The sequence below is a fragment of the Psammomys obesus genome, unplaced genomic scaffold (assembly GCF_907164565.1).
Source record: "Psammomys obesus unplaced genomic scaffold, mPsaObe1.curated_primary_1811, whole genome shotgun sequence".
NCBI classification, from domain to species: domain Eukaryota; kingdom Metazoa; phylum Chordata; class Mammalia; order Rodentia; family Muridae; genus Psammomys; species Psammomys obesus.
Window position 1 is genome coordinate 17,527,204 of NW_026596079.1, and position 17,728 is coordinate 17,544,931.

At 42.1% G+C, this 17,728-nt stretch overlaps 1 protein-coding gene across 1 annotated transcript; it reads right to left on the reverse strand.

Annotated features, from left to right (window-relative positions):
* Positions 1–414: 414 nt before the first annotated feature.
* Positions 415–17,083, reverse strand: Sqle (squalene epoxidase). Its single transcript, XM_055626414.1, has 11 exons — positions 15,971–17,083; positions 13,937–14,189; positions 9,094–9,274; positions 7,200–7,296; positions 6,342–6,455; positions 6,085–6,256; positions 5,598–5,693; positions 4,121–4,263; positions 3,649–3,745; positions 1,748–1,835; positions 415–879 (listed from the first exon to the last, which is right to left on the reverse strand). The coding sequence occupies exons 1-11, from the start codon at positions 16,256–16,258 to the stop codon at positions 687–689; spliced, it is 1,722 nt and encodes a 573-aa protein (XP_055482389.1). The 5' UTR covers positions 16,259–17,083; the 3' UTR covers positions 415–686.
* Positions 17,084–17,728: the final 645 nt, after the last annotated feature.

Consider the following 17,728-nt stretch of genomic DNA (forward strand, 5'->3'; position numbering starts at 1 on the left):
TAAACTTTTCAAGGCTCAGAATCATAACTTGTTTCTACATGAAAATTCCTCTGCAAGGGAGCTGCCATCCCACTACAGTAACCTGGATGAGACGTGGCAGGAGCCTCTGCCTGAACCTGCAGCTAGTTCCCATTTGGAGAGAACAAATGAAAGCAGCAGCTGCCTAGGGCTACAGGTTGAGCAAGAGACCTGCCTCAAATATACACAATGTGAAGGGGGATTAAGGAGACACGTGATGTCAACCTCAGGCCTCCACATGCACACGTGTACCACATATATGTGTACCAGATATGACCAAACACATGCACACACAATATAGAACAGGCTTAAGCGCTGCACTTTCTACCCCACTTGGATTATCTTTTCTGTGACCATGAAGCTATATAAAGAAGTCTTTAACAAAAACCAAGAGCCTAAGAGTTCACTCTTCATTTTATTGGCATGTTCCAATGAATCACCCCAAATATTGAAATCAAAAGAAAAATCTGAGTGTTAGCACTAATTTGTGGAAACAATCATCCTTTTAAACATCTTATTTGACCCTTCATTTTCAGCCGTAAATTAAGGCATATATTTACATGCTTGTACACAGCGTGGTCCTTGAGTCTCCACTGTGGAAGTCACACAGTTCTATACTATATACATCCTCAAGTCTCAATGGACTTGACTTTCAAGTGGTTTCCCCTTCAGTGAGCCAGGTACTTCATTTCTGAATAGATGAGCGGAACTATCACAGAGCACGCTTTGTACAGGACAGCACCACTGCTGAAAAGGGCTCGCGGTTTTGTAGCCCACGGTTCTGATTTAAAGCAGAAATATGTGGCGTAGACTGCAACGGCAAAGAAGTGTCGGATCAACACGAGAGGGTGAGGAGACAATCTGTAACAGAAAAGAAATGGACTTAAAGTTAGTCATGGAGGCCATCGACAAGAGCTTAAAGCACTCCACATCTGAGGACCTGACCAGCTCAGCTGCCTGTTATATCTGATAGCAAGAATGAATTTTTCCATTATTAAATACTACTTAAAATAACCCCTTTAAGAAGCCAGTGGCTGTACTCACTCTTACGTCATCCTTTTTTAGCTGTTTTCTTTCACTAATCTTAAGATCTAAAATGAAGTACTAGACAGCCTGCTACAGTCTGAGTTTGGCATCAGACCTGTGATTGTAGATGAAGAAGAGGTGCCTTGAAGAATTTCCCTTCTCAGACTTCCCAAGTGTATGTCTATTAGCCAAACTACAGCCTAGATTTCAAGCCAGGAAGATTAATATTGAATTCAGAGTACTCAGTACTTCTTGGCTCCTGTGGGTCGGACATATAAAGACACCACAGGTGAAAACCAATTGTCAGTTTTACTCAAAGGTTCGGCCACCTCAATCCACCACTTCTAAGCAGTGTGTCTATCTCAGGACAACACCATGCTAACTGCTGCCCTTTATTTCCTGAGGCCACTTTTTAAATCTTTTCTTTTGTAGTGTGTGCACATGCGCATGTACATAGGGGAGGGCACACACTCCACAGCACACATGTAGAGGTCAGAGGTCAACTCTGTAGTGTCCATTCGTCTACATGGGCTCTAGGGATAAAACTAAGGATGCCAAGCTTGTGCAGCAAGCACTTTTACCCACTGAGACATCATACTGGCCACTTGTGACTGGGACAGGAGTTAGTAACAGAATGTAATTAAATGTCCATGGGATAAAGACCACGTGAACTGAGTGTTTCCCTTCTGCTGTTAGTACTTACACAGAAAGTAGCCCAACGGGACCTGTCACACATTCTCCACCAAGTTTAAAATATAGAAAGCAAGCTTTCCGTAGCTGATGCAAAGAATCTAAAATAAATACAGAAATTATTTAAGAGTATTAGTGATTATGTCAGAAAAAATAATGAAGACATAAAGATGGAAAATATGACAATTTCTTAGCAGTCCTAGAATTCAACCAGGAGTTCTTCACATTCCCGAATCAATACTCTAGAGGGGAAGAGTATGAATATCTGTTTCTGCTAATTCTGCTAATACTTAGGTCTTATGAATTACTTTTAAGTTACGTATGATTTTGTTGTAAATTAAATGATTCTAAATACTTTGTAAGCTCTTACCATAAAAACACAATTCTAGCAAAAAACTCCTAGGTTCTGAAAAGTCTAGCCCCTAGTCCCAGGACAACATTAGGCTATCAAGAAGTGAATCTCTGCCTATATCCACATAAGTTTTTAATACATTCCGAAGCCTTCAAAACAGCATAATAAATAACCTTTAACAGTTTAGGGTCAGTGTTCTTTGGAGGTGCCTAGATTTTTCTTTCTTTTTATTAAGGTCTTTTCGAATTTATTTTGGCAGGGGAGTGGCCAGTTTTTGAAACAGGGTTTCTTTGTGTAGCCTTGGCTGTTCTGGATTCCCTTTGTAGTCCAGGCTGGCCTCAAGCTTACAAAGATCCACCTGCATCTGCCTCCCAGAGTGCTAGGATTACAGGCATATGCTACCATGCCTGGCTGTCTTTCCTAATTATTAACTAATTTTTTTTTGTTGTTGTTGTTTTGAAACAGGGTCTCTCTATATAGCCCTGGCAGAGGCAGGTGGATCTCTGTGAGTCTGAGGCCATCCTGGTCTACAAAGTGAGTCCAGGGCACTCAAGGCTACACAGGGAAACCCTGTCTCAAAAAAAGAAAAGAAAAGAAAAGAAAAAGGGAGGGAGGGAGGGAGGGAAGGAAGGAAGGAAAAAGAAAGAAAAAGAGAAAAAAGGAAGGAAGGAAAGGGAGGGAGAGGAAGAAAAAAGGAAGGAGAGAAAGGAGAAAGAAAGAAAGAAAGAAAGAAAGAAAGAAAGAAAGAAAGAGAGAGAGAGAGAGAGAGAGAAAGAAAGAAAGAAAGAAAGAAAGAAAGAAAGAAAGAAAGAAAGAAAGAAAGATTTGTATTTATGATTGTGAGCATGTGATGCAGCTGCAGGAGGTACAAATGCCAGAGTGCCATTTGGTTTGAGACACACCGTGCTGGTGTCATTTGTCTAGAATCTTAGTATGTAGCTCGAGCTGACCTCCCAATCCTGCCTCAGCTTCCTAATGGCTAGGAAAGCAAGCACACATCCACGCCTAGTTCAGAATCTCAGATTTTCACTAATAGGCATGCTCACCCTGGACAGAATGGCCAACCTCTCTACAATGCAGAAAACAAAACAAAGCACGTGGCTATTTATAACGAGTGCCACTAGTACACTGAAACAGGAAAGAAGCCCCAGCCTCAGTTTGAGGCACCTATTTCATGTTGTAAATAAAACTTTAAAAAAAAAAAAAATTCAAACTAGTGTAAGAAGTAAAAGGCCCCATTGCTTTTCCATACCTGCCAGACAGACTCTTTATCAGCATTTTCCATGTGAGGATATATATGCTCTAGTGTGGGCCGGACGAATTGAATGACTGCATTACTAGACACTGTTAGGAGTGTTTTTCTAAGGAAAGCCAACAGCCTCTGGTGAAGTGGTTGACATCATGCTTAGACACTAAAAGGAACTAGCAAATTGGCAGTTGGCAAAGTTGGGTAAATTGTGATTACAGACTTAACTACTGTAACTATGAACTTTTGAAATTTAGTCCTTTACCTGAGAAAATTTGAAAATCATTACTGTCCCCTTAAAATCATCTTTACTTACCATCTGTACCAGAAAATAATTCATACAAAGCCTGAGCCAGCACATTCACAACAAAGGAATGGGTCCTTTTTCTTGACCAATAGAATGACTTTTTGGCCTAGAAATGAAAAATACCTTTATTCCATAGTAAGAAGAAAAGCATAAGCTAACATTTATAATCTCAAAATGATATCTGTCCCAAGGCCTGCCTACAGGTATTATTGCCAAACTCATTTTCAGAGCAATAGGTGATATGATTCTGAGCAGAGTGGGCTAAGTCAATCTGGTGTAACAGATTGGTGTAACTTTAATGCCTAAAGCACAGGCATTAAAGTTCAGTTTAAAAGTCAGGCTTGTTAAACCCAAACAAGACTAAGGACCATTACGACACACAATCTCTCAAGCACAGATTCCCATTGGGGCCCCACTCTGCTCATCCCTAACAGAAATGTATTTTGAGCCATTTTGAGGGAGGAAAATTCTAGATTCTTACCTGGAAAATAGCAGCATCATCATAAAGGTCAGGAATGTCTTTTAACAGCTTTCTCCATAATTTTACATCTTTGAAAGCAACTGTCATTCCTCCACCAGTAAGAGGGTGCCTCAGGTTATATGCATCTCCCAGGAGAAGGACGCCTGTGGGAAGAGAAGTAAGATTATGAAGCCCTAAACAACTGAGACAAAAAATTAGTGCTGACAAACTTAAGATTGACGGGAGCTGAAATATCCCAAGAGTGAATTATAATTAAATCTGCTGTGGTTGAACTGAACAACTTATGATCTTTTTATCAACAAAGCCATTGCCAAAAACTAAATGTATACAGTTCTACTGTCTGTATAGATAAAACTAAATATTAAACACATATCCTGCCCCACATATGGTGTCTGCTTAAAATCTCAGGTCTTGGGAAGTAGAAGTAGGACAGATGACCAGAAGTTCAAGGTCATCCTCAACCATAGTTACAGTCTTGGCTATATCAGACCTTTTCTCAAAAAAAAAAAAAAAAAAAAAAAAAGTGTTGGAGAGGGTGGCGAACTTAAGAGATGGCTCAAAAGGTAAGAGTGTCTAAGTTTGGTTCCCAACACCTACATAAAGACCATCTGTAGCTCCAGTTACAGGGATGGGATTCTGATACCCTCTTTCTAGCCTCTGAGGCGCTGTACATACATGGCAAACATCCATGTAAGTAAAATTAAATCTTTAGCCAGGCATGGTCTTGCACTTCAATTCCAGCACTCAGGATGCAGAGACTGGTGATCTCTGAATTGGAGGTCAGACTGTTCTACATAGCAAGTTTTAGGCCAGGCAGGACTGCACAATGAGACCCTGTCTCCAAAACACAAATAATAAACCTTTAAAATATAAATTAAAAACAGAACTATACCCTAGCTATCAATCACTGTGACACCTGCCCAAAATGCCAGTTACAGAAATCTCCTGGAGTTCCATGAAATGCCACCATATCTCAGCCAGCCTGGGAACAGGCTTTGCAGATTCCATTACTTCTCAGTCTCTCCTTCCCACTGTCCACCTTCCAGACCCAGTGCAGCTTTATACCTACGCAATGTCTTCCCTAGCCACCCTTCTACTTCAGAACCAGCGTTGGCCATCCTCAAACAGTAAATCCATGCTACCGTGAATGCAGTTTTATGGGAACTGTTTCCAATACCATTAGAAACTCATCTTCATGCTCCTAACCACAAAACTGGTTTCCTCCAGGCCAAAGGGAAACTTTTAACTCCCTTGATGTATTCCCAATGACTGCCACATTGTCTTCTAGAAAGCCTGAGTTAAAAAATAATTATATCAAAAACTTTGATGTTGGGAACTTGTTAAGGTAACCAATACTCCTTCTCCTGTTCTTTCTCCAAGGTAAGCAATTCTCTGCTTCAAGTTACCACCAGGTCACAAAATTCATCACATGTCGTTTGAAGTAATGGCTACATTATAAAATAATGCCAAAAGATACCTCGTTTGTTCACTGGGTAAGGAGGAAGAAAGCTCGCTGGCATGGTCCTCAGACGAGCATTCTGAGATGCCTCCAGAAATGGCTCCTTCAGGTGATCTGCAATTAATCCCCACCCATCCAAACAAGTGAGGTGAGCATTTCAGTTTCACATTTGCACACATCTTCTTATCAAGTAGAAGAAAATTCTTAACTGTAGACGTGTTGTGCCTGTTTCAGAGTCCCTTGCAATAGATCACCAGTTATCTACTTTATTAATAAAATTATCCATTACACAGTTCCTATACGTGTTAAGGAATGAACCGCTCTCTATATTTAGCTTGTAGCATCGACATATTCTGATATCACAGGAAATACGCTGCAGTGCACAAACAGCTATGCTAATCTTTGGGCCTCTTTTAGACACTGCTTTCAGAAAAACTAGAAAGAGGCCTTTGTGAGATTGGCTTTAGATCACAGACTACAGTGAGGATCAAGTCCCACTTCTTACCAGGTATCTGTGGGTAAATGTGCTCAACCATGTACTCTCTTAAGTTCCTTGGCATGTCTCCACGGATATCGACAAGCACCCGAGTTTCACTGGCTGAAATCTGGTAGATGAGAACCGGACCTGGATTGATCAGTAAAAGCTCCGCAAAATTTTCCTTATATTGTGGTGCATTCTAAAAAAGAAAAGAAAAGAAAATACTTTAATAGCTTTCAAATTTCAAGTTGCTTTTACTTTTCTACAGTTACACTCCTCCATACCTTCATAAGAAAGCCAACAAAATGAGATGAGACAGAAACTTTATTGGAGGTGAGGGTCTTCCTGAACTTGGAGAAAAGCCCATCTGCAACCACAGTCAACGGGGCGTGCAGCTCCTGTGACACAGAGGAACAACACCCAGCAAATGGTTAGATGCACGCACGTTCTTCTAAAACAGAAAGTATACAGGAAATATTCAACAATGTATTGTCTCAAAGGCATTAAAGCATGCTGTGGATGGACGAGAATGAAGGCCTAACCCTTAGCAGCACTTTTGAGGTTGCCTCCCTTTGCAGCAATGCCATGGAAATTATCAACACTCTCCACCATGATGGACAAAAGGAAGAACTTCAAGGCAAGCAGGGGCCACAGAAGACTGGACCTCATTACAAACATTGAGAACTACCTGGATTCATTATAAAATTACCTACTGCACATGGTGCTATATATGAGTGGCTAGACAGAAGAGGCACCTTTATAAACATGAAGACATGTTCTGACATTACTACACTGTGAGCAAAGAAAACCTGTAACCCTATCAGAGTCCAGTTTCTAGGAAGGGCTGAGCCTGTAGAACAGCCTAGAAGCTCACTGCCTCCTCCTCTTTAACAGACTAACACTAACATAAGCTAGAAGCTTTCACTATTACCTGACTTCAACACTTTCCTAGTTCTGACTCTCCACAACGTATCCAGTAACACAGCTCCATCCTGGGGACCCATCTCAAGCGGAAGGGGAGAACCCGCTGTGACCCCCTCACACACCGTGACATGCACACTCACACACATACAAGCTAATGCACAAGTTTAAAGGGCTGGGAAAAGCACCTCTTGGGAAGACATGACATAAGTCCATCTCACCTTGGTGTCTCCGGTCTCCTTGTCCTTGTACTGCACCCCTATCACAGCATCCTCTTCCTCTAGTAACTGAAGCACAACACCTTCTATAAACTTTACGCTAAAGAATGAACAGAAACACATTGCTAGAGCAGCACACTGGAGCAGTTTCCTTTAGCTACGATACCGTCCCTACTCTAACTCCCGCACTCACAGAAACTGGACACGTGTGTGCATGCATATACACAGCAAAAAGTCTGCAGCTTCACAAAGCAGAAAGCCATCAGCCTGTTTATAATTATGTGTGGTTTTCACTTGGTACGTATGACAAATATAACTATTTTAAACGTAGGTTTAAAGTTGCATCATGTCTTTAATCATCCATTAAAAAAAAATACGGAGAAACTTGATTCTCAAACAGTCATACATAAAAGAGAATTATTAAAATTGCATATGCTAAGTGGGCATAATATCAAAATGCCCTCTAACTTCATAGATTAGTGCCAGTCTCACAGCTCACTGGAAGCTTCTCTGTGCAGTGGAAAGTGGTTAATACAGAAGCTCACAACTGGCCAGAGTGCAGAGTAAGCGTCTATGGCATGCTCAGCCATAGAAAGGACATCCGTATCACACCCTCCCCGAGGTTCAAGGACCACTGCACAAAGAGAGGATGTAAGAGCCATAGGCTGGGGGACAGAAGCAAAAAACAGTGTCTTCTGGACAATGAGACACTGCACTCATGAACTCATGGCAGCTGTGGGTGCCTGCGCAAGATCGCGCCAGCCTACACTCCAGCATGGAGGGAGGAGGGGGCTCTCAAGCCCCCATCCCAAAGAAGCAATGAACACTTGACAGCTGCTAGGGGCGTCAGTTGCCTTTCTTTAGGGATGTGGTATCTGAGAGGCTGACATGCTCCAGTGGATAGCCTCCTGCCCACGAGTATATAAGTGGTCATATATACTCAATGAGCCATAAATTTATAAAAAGACATAAACGTGGAAAAAATAAGAACACGGTGAGGTAGATCTGGGAGGAGTTAGGATAAATAGGGCCAAAATACAATGTAAACATATACGAAATTCTGAAAAATTATATATATATATATTTTTAAATAAAATGGTATATGACAAATTTTAAAAGTAATCATATCCATCAGAAAGACACAACTTCCTAAGGCATATTCCCACTTTTATAGAGTAAGCGCTCTACTTCTGTGAGCACTGGACATTTCAGCCCTAAGGAAAAGTCCACCGACTTCACTTTGTCAGCACGTAGCCTTGTGTCAACCTCTTGAGTGCTCTCATATTTAAACTTCCTTAACTGTTGTTAAAGGGCAAAAGGCAAAAACAAGTTAATAACCAAGACAAGTAGCCAGGCCTGTCAGACTAGGTCCTCAGGGAAAGTAGAACAAGGATTTCTTCTTGCAGTCCTCTGTTCTTTCTAGAAAAGGTATAATAACCACAAACACAGACTCAAATGAGCAAATATGAGCATATGCCTTAGGTATAGCACTGATGCAGCCCTCTAAATCCCAATTAAATAATAATCACCTCATTCTTACAGTAAAATTCTCTAGTATTCTTTATTTTAATTATGGATTATTTCATTCCATATATGCCATCTAGACTATGCCAATTCATTGAACACCAATGAAATCTCACTTGCATAAAAGAACGTATCTTTTCTTTTCTATGTGTGCCTATGTGCACAAACACGTGTACAGATGCCTGAGGAAGGCAGAAGAGGGCCTTGAGTCTCCACAGCTGGAGCTACCGAGGGCTGTGAGTTAGCTGATATGGGTGACAGGAACCACACTCAAGTCCTCTGCAGGAACAGAAAGTCCTCTTAACAGCTAACCCATCACCCCAGGGCCCAGGTTTGGTTCTCTAACATTACGTATTCAAAGCTGTGGTCTTACTTGGGCTCTGCCATAGCTGCTTTCCGGAGACTCATGATGAATTTGCCATGGTGGAAAGCAATTCCAGTCTGCACTTGACTGTTTTCTGACACCGGGTACGGAATTTGCACTTCAGATCTGCTTTCACAATCATGAACTATGTAGCCATGTACAAACTGGGCATTAAAACCTTCTACTGTATCTGCAAAAGAGTTCAGTTCAAACAATTGTATTAATATGCTGAGAATTACCAAGAAACAAACATAAAGAATGAAAATAAAGGCTCTGCTTTACAAAGCTGGAAGACCAGTCAGAGAACTGAACAACCGATAGATCTATGACACAAATCTTAACTGTTTCCGGAAGACAAAACCCACAGCTGCATTTCAAGTTAACAGCACAGTCATTGAGACTGTGACCTCTTCTCAGAGACAAGAAAGAAATGCAACATGAAATGAAGTAAGCCATGCTCCTCTCCTGAGTGAATCTGCTCTTCATAAAGAGAACAGTTGGTCCTTCTAAACATGTGTCCCAGTGCAGAAATAAGTATAGGAATGAGGAAAGGAAGAAGGGAGGGGAAAAGAAAACATAAATAGCATTAAAACTGTTTAAAAGGTCCCAATTTAAACATAAAGATTCAGTATCTAAAAATGTAGATTTCCCCAACCAAACAGAATGAGGATATTTCCCAAATGCTGATGGTTCCTACTGTATATGAAAATCGATTCAAGATGCATTGCAGAGTAATTTTAGTTAATTGAACAGAAAACCAGAGAAAAATATTCATTCCGCTCAGTAAAACTGGGCTTTTTGTTGGTTTGTTTGTTTTTGTCTGAGTGTTTATTACAATCAAGTCCATATGGTGTGAGCAGTAGATGGGACTAAATGTGTAAAAAAGGTGGAATAGGGAACAGAAAGAAAACCAAAACATAAAACACAAATCAAAACTGGGTTTTTTACATCTAAGGCACTATAAGAAATAATAGTAATAATAATAATAATAATAATAATAATACAAAAGAAAACATTTTTTAAAAACCAGTCAGAAATTTAACAGCAATTAAGTGTTTAGAAAAAAATATCAAACAAAATAAAGCATTACTATTTATGCATAAAATTTACTCACTAAAAGAATTAACATACAAAAAATAATGAACAAAAAGTATAGAAATGATTCAGACAAAGCAATATAGAGTCAGTGAACAAACTAGAACAAGCCTGGTGTGGTGGTATGTGCCCAAAACTTCAGTATTAGGGATTGGGACAGTCCCAGCATCAAAATAAATTTATATTTTAATAGTTCACTTTTTTTTATTATGAGTGTTTCACCTACACTTATGTATGTGTGCTATGTGTATGCCTGATGCCTTTGGAGTCCAGAGGGCACTGGATCCCCTGAAAGTGGAGTTACAAATACTTGTTGGCCACCATGTGAATGCCAGGAGCCAAACCCAGGTCCCCTGCAAGAGCAGCACACCATTATCCTACGCCTGGAGTACTCCATCCACTGTAGGTTAAAAGTACAGGAGTAGCATGGTGGTACGCCTTTAATCCCAGCAGAGAGGCAAGCAGATCTCTCTGAGGCCAGCCTGGCCTACAAAGTATAAATTCCAGGCTAGCAATGGCTACATAACCTGACCCATGCCTCAAAAAATAAAAGAAACCCAAACACAACTTTGTGTTCTGACCTCATGCAAAGCTCTTTACTTCAAGCTGAAGAAAGCCAACAACAAAAAACACTGAAAGCTAGAACTTAAACCAGAGTTCTACAAATAAATGTCATCAAAATCCACAAGACATGAGAAGTTGTAAATATGTAAAAAAAAAAAAAAAAAAAAAAAATTAAGTATATGCAGAGCTCAGCACTTTCATGGATAAGAAGTATCTAAAAGATGTCAATTTTCCCAAAATTGAACTATATATTCAATGCTTTTTAATCATGATCTTGGAAATGCTTTTTCCACAGCACTTAAAAACCTGACTCTAAATTATATACAAAAGGGAGAATCTAACAAAAACCAATACTAAAAAAATAAAGTTGAGGGTAGTGAATACCACATGTTATAGGCATATAGAACTTAAATTATAATGCATTAGTTACAATATTTATGGGTAGTCAGTACAAGCTACATGGCAATCAGTTCACTAGTTAAAAATCCACAGCCAGAATGGACCACTTGGTATTATCTTAAAAAGCCTTCTATCTCCAAGTAATTCTATCATATAGAGCTCATCAGATCTGAGGGGAAATTAACAGTTAATGTTTCAAGGATTATTACTGGTGATAGTAAAGGTATATTAATTAAAATACTTGGAAGGCTGTACCCAATACCCTGGATGGGCTGAAGGGATGGCTCAATGGTTAAGAGAATGCATAGCTCTTCCAGAGGACCCCATTTCAATTCCCAACAACAATATCAGATGGCTCATAGCCACCTGTAACTCCAGCTCCTGGGTGTGGGGTACAACTCCTCCATAGATACCTGCACTCACGGTGCATACACACACAGACACAGACATAAGCACTAAGCATACACACATGCATGCACACAAATAAATCTTTAAAAATAAAAAAGAATCCACTGGGTCTTGTAGCCACAATCATGAGCCTGTTTCATGAGTCTAGATTTATAAAATTCTGTCTTTAGTTTGAAATCATTTCTGATTGGCTGAAACGCAAATGTAAGATTAACAAAACCCCATTTCTGGATACGACACATCTGCTTTAAGTGCAAGGTGGTCCCTTAAGGACGTAAAAGGATAGCCATGGAGCCTTCCTTCTTTGGAAAGCCATGTCTGTGTCTAGTTCCAGAGCATAGAGTCTTTTTGCTTTCCTCTGGGTTGCTTCTTCTGTGCTCTGCTTTGGCTCCCCATCCCCTCACTGATCTCCATACCTTCCTTCATGTCGCAGAGTTCAGTCCTGGACTTTCTGGCCATAGTTAGTCTCACGGAAGTTCTACCACCCTTCTCTTTCTCACACCTAACATTTGATTCATCAGCAGGTTCTATGCACTCTTCCTGCAAAACAGATTTCCAATATGTGCCAACTTCAAACACCTGCACAACTGTGACTGTGTTCTAAGTCATCAGCTCTTAATGACTATGCAATCGCTCCCAGATAACCTCATTTCTGACCTTACTGCTTGCCGTGATCTTTTTTCCTACTCAGAATATACTTTTAGGCAAGACAAATAAATGTTTTGACAGGGTTTCCCTGTGTAGCCTTGGCTGTCCTGGACTCACTTTGTAGACCAGGCTGGCCTTGAACTCACAGAGATCACCAAACGAGCTACTTAACAACAATTTTACGAATGAACCCGTCTGTGTAGCCAAATAGTGGGAAGATTTTTAGGTAGAGGTGAAAAGCCTAAGGAGCTTGGTGATAGCTGGTTACCCAATAATGAGTTTCAGTTCAAGCCTGCCTCTGCCTCTGGAGTGCCAAAATTAAAGGTGTGTGCCACCACGCCGAGCACGCTTAAAATGTATGCCTTTGTAGCTCCTTAAATTTCCACTGGCTTCCCTTCACTACCTATTTGCCACTTTCTTTAGTTGAGTTTTCCTCCTGGCCCAATGAAGCAGGCTTGGTGGTTCTTCCCAGAAAGCAAAAGCAAGGCCTGGACTTCATTTTCTCCCAGTATATCCAAGGCTTACTTTCCTCCTTCATTTCTTTACTCAAAGGTAACTTCTCACTATCAAAAATTATGCCCACCCCGAAACTCGCTATCCCACTCTTTCTGATTTTTCTCTAGTCCCTATAACCTTCATATACTTTATCTACTTTTTTATTAAAAAATGTATTGTCCTTTAGCACACCGTCTTTAACATCCACGAAGATGTAGTCTCAGAAAGTAGAACGAATTCTACTTGTCAATGTTTGAAAAGTATTTGTTGAAGGGATCCTTCTCAGCAACCTATGTGGTGATTAAACTCTGGCTCCAGGCAACATCACTGAGTTCTCCCTGCCTGTTTTCTCTTGACTGATAACAATGGGCATGACATTTCGGGAGAAAACGTATGTGTTTCTTTTTATACTTGTCACTGACATAGAACAATTGCTATGTGTTTATAAGTTAATGGGTTGAACTCATGTACCTTGACAAGAAAATTATGGAACTCAGCATATTCATCACCTTAAAAAAATCTATTGGTCACTCTCAGCCACATCATCAGCTTCTCTTCTACTTTATCATGCATTTCCCTAAAAGATACTCTTGTACCAAATACATCTTCATTGTCCTTATATCCCTATCTAATTTTGCCCTATTTCTGTTTCCTGCCATTAAAAGTGTTTCTCAAGGGATGGCTTAGCTGGCAAATCACTGACTACTCTTCCAGAGAACCACAGTTCAATGCCCACAACCAGTTCCAGGGGCTCCAACAACATCTTCTGGCCTCCTCTAGCACCAGACTCACATTATAGCTAAGCACCTTTTGCGCTCTACTCTTCAAGAATGTGTCCTGATCAGTAGTAGTCTTTGGTACTCAGTATAACACCTCATTCAAACACAGCAGGAAATAAGCGCTTCCTAAATGAATGCAAGAAGTACTTAAAAAGCACTGGCTGAGTGAATGAATCATCCTTAAAGAAAAACCACACAGAGAACATATTACAAACTCTATAAATGATAGTTCTGGCTACTGAACTTAATGTCTTCGTTTTTGACGTTTCATTTTTTCAGGCATTTCATCATCTCGCTATGCCGAGAGGCAGCCTCTTCTTCTCATACTACCTTGTTTCTCCTTTGCTCTCATTTTCACATAAAGTTTTTAGTAAATGTAAAATTCATAATGAAGGAAAGCAGAACAAACCAGAGTGAAGAACACTTATTTACACCAACTAACTCTCAAGATTAGATGAACCTACCTCCGAGGCCCAGTTCTTGAAGAACACGGTAGCCACCTGGCTGCAGAAGTTCTCCAACTATTCTGTCAGGCTCTTTTAAATCTCTCTCGATTACTGTCACCTTTCTCCCATCTCTGGAAAGAACTGCTGCCAAAGAAGATCCAAGTACACCAGATCCCACAATGATAATTTCCGGGTCATTCTGTGAAGATGTCGATAATGAGGTAGCTGCTCCTGTTAATGTTGTTTCTGAAACATTGATTTCTTTTCTGCACTGTTTAACAAAAAAAAGATATTAGCTTCCAAGTCTGTTGACTTAATAATATAACTATGACATAAACATACTGGACTTTTACATCTTGAGCAAAAGCTAGACTACAAAACATTATTAAACCAAATTAATGGTAATGGTATGATTTTAAATCCAAACCATATATAAAAATCAGGATCAAAATGCTGGCTAAATAGAAATGTATACATGCCAATAAAATTAAATATATATTCCTTTTTCTACACAGTAATTAGAAAATATTACATGGGCATATATAGAAATCCACATGAGGTCAGATACCATAAATGTCTATAGCAACATTCAAAGACACAATCTAGGACAAATCCCACCCTTTAACTACTCAACTCTGCAAGTGTACACTGAGTATCCGCAGGTGCAGTCTCTCGTAACTTCTAACTTTCCATGTTATGTATGCCTCAGCGAGCACTCAGCAGAACTTACTCCAGCAGCTCCATGCTCTCCAGGTAAGGAGAGAGCCTGAAGCAGTCACAACATGAAACCAGCTTGACTGCTGACCATCCTACCCACTCCTAACAGAGCATCCCACCTGTGGATTAGAGGCAAGAGCTAGTTACTTATTAGATGGTTATGCAGCAGGCCTTCTGCAAATATGAAGCCACTTAATTCCCTGACTACAGTGAGGGTGGTACAACCCTCATCTTAACAGAACAGGAAACTGATTCTTACAGAAATCAACCCATTCTTGAAGCGCCACAGCCAGAAGTGGCACAGCCAAAATTCAGGGCCAAGTCCCCTTCTTCTATCAAACTTACTAATCTGTACTATAGATATGACACAATAAAGCAGATCCAGAAGTCTGCACTGCTTTGTGGGTAATTAATTCATCCTGGCTATCTTCCATGCTACACTGGGAACCATGCTACAGCCTCATAGCAATAGCCCTGCTTTCACTGTTACATGCAGCAATGTATTTCCCAAATATTATTATCATTGCTATTATTGCCTTATACCAACAGCCCTTTCACTGTTGCATATCACAATGTTTTCCAAATATTTTATGTGAGTGTGTGTGTGTGTGTGTGTGTGTATACACACATCATACATACATACATACATAATCAAGGGCGGTTGGTCTCACTCTTAAATCTTTTCAGTGCTCTTCAGAGGAAAAAGTCCAAATATCTACAACCAATAGCCCCTACACAATCTGTCTTCTACTTTTGGCTCCCATCATTTCCTCACAGTAATAACATCACAAATATTTTAAGACTCAGCCTCTGACTTAGGACCATCACTCAACTATTACTTGACTTAGGACCTGACTGCACTCTATTTAGTCATTGCTTCAATGGCTAGCAAGAGGAGGGATTTTTGCCCAAGACTTTAAAGTGTTGAGCATTTTTATTGCTTTTCAAATGTTGTCACTTTCCCCAGTCAGCTGTCACTTTTATAAGTGGCCTTACCAGCCACACAATCCTTTCCTTATCCAGAGATTTAAATAAAAGCCACGGTGATTCTGTCTTCCAAAAGAAATCCTCACATTTCCTATCAAATTCAACCCCTATGTGAGGATCAGGCAACACTAAGTTGATCTGAAACGAATGTTTTCGATCTTCCCTAAAATCAAGGATCAAAGCCACAGCACAGTCGGAAACTTTTTTCAAAAACCCAACTAAATGAGACTATTGAAGCTTCTAATATTCACTTTCTCGACTTTTAAAGAAAACTGTAAACTCCAGTGACCTCGAACTTAAGTTTAAAATAAGATCCCGTTCGTTTGCCCAATGTGGAATCAGCCCTACCCTCTTGGACTCCAGCTGCTCTTTCTTTTCTGATTCGGAGGGTGACTTGGCCCAGAGGAAACCAATAAGAGGCAAAGCAGAGAGAATATCCGAGAAGGCAGCGAACTGGGAGCCGCTCTGCTGGCGGCCAAGGAGGCCCGCGTTTCGATGGCGACAGCGGTAGGAGAGCACCAGACCCAGCGACAGGAACACTAGCACGCACAGCAGGAGCTCCTTGTTGGCCAGGGTGACATCCCCGCATTTCTTATAAAAATAGGTGAAGGTGGCAATGCCAAGAAAAGTCCACATGGCTCAAAAAGCTTCTTTGGTGGCACCAGCCAAGGCTGAGGATTCTTGTGTTTGGGGGCTTTTAAGGTCTTTTTTTTTCCCCTCGGGAGGGTTTTGGCGATTAAAAGGTTCTCCTCAAAATGTAGTTCTCAAAAGGGGCCCGGGACACAGGCCGAACTCCTTCCTGTCAATAGTTTCAGAATCAAGAGTCAGACGAGATCAAATTTTGAAATCATTGAGAGTACAAGCGTCTCTTAAGTTGTCCCGGTCTTAGAAAGCAGCATTTAAAGCCTGCCTCCTCCAAGAGCTCCTGAGCAGACACTTCTTCATTCAGCCAACTTACAGACAGGTGTCTCTCTCTCTCTCTCTCTCTCTCTCTCTCTCTCTCTCTCTCTCGAGCTAAGCGGCGAGAGTAGCTGAATACTCCGATGTCCGCTCGTCGGGCTGTAAAAGGTCTTTTTGTCAGCAGCTGCAGGTGCTTGGTCGGCAGGAGTTGGGGGCGCAGAAGGATCTGGGTGCTGGGAAAGCTAGCAACACTGGCCCGGCAGCCTTCTCCAACAAAAGATGGCCACGGCGCCCCGAAGCGCGGCAGGAGCCGGGCAGCACAGCCCTCCCTAGAAATCTCTCCTCAGCGAGCCCCGAAGGCACGGCCCCGTACCTATCCGACCGTCACTTGGCCTTCCTCGAGAGTGAATGGCCGTCTCGGGAGAGAACGTCGGTCAGAGCGCAGGGAGGACGCCAGACCGCCGGGGCCCCAGCATCCCTTGCTGACAGTAACCAGAGTAACCGCCGCGAGCCCCGCTCGCAGCCCGGCCCCACGCGCTTCAGCCGCCCGCCGGGCTCGGCCCAGGCGAGGGACCAGGGGGCGGGGCTCCGGCCGGGCACCGCCCCGCGATCAGGCCCCGCCTCCCACGCCGCTCCGGACCAATGAGGGCGGGCACCGCGCGGTAGGCTGAGATGGCGCTATGGAGCGTTTGGCCAATGGCAGGCGGCGCATTCCGCGCGGCGCCAGTCGCAGAGGCGCTAGGGCGATGTTGCGTGGTGCGGGGCGGGCGCGTGGGGTGGGCGCCGGCCCGGTGGGCGGACGGGGCGGTGTCCGCTCGGCTCGGCTCCCGCGGCGTACCCTAGGTCCCACCTGCGGAGGGTGGCGCTCGCTCTGGAGGAACGCCTGGTGGCGGTGTAGAGACCCAGCGGAACCCAGCTGCTGGGCCCAGCCGGGAGGGCGGTGTGAGCACGGGTCACGCGGACGGGACACGCCAGGGAACGCAATTGAAAGAGAGAGGAGTCGCGGGAGGTGGAGCACACTTTCAATCCCTCATCTCAGAACTCCCGAGGCGGGAAGAGCTCCGGGAGTTTGAGGCCAGCTTGATCTGCATAGGGTGTTCCCGACCAGCCAAAGCTACACAGGGAGACCCTGCTCAGAAGCAAAGAAGGGGAAAAAAAAAAAAAACTTCTAATTAACAGCAACGCTGTTTAATGAAATACTTTTAT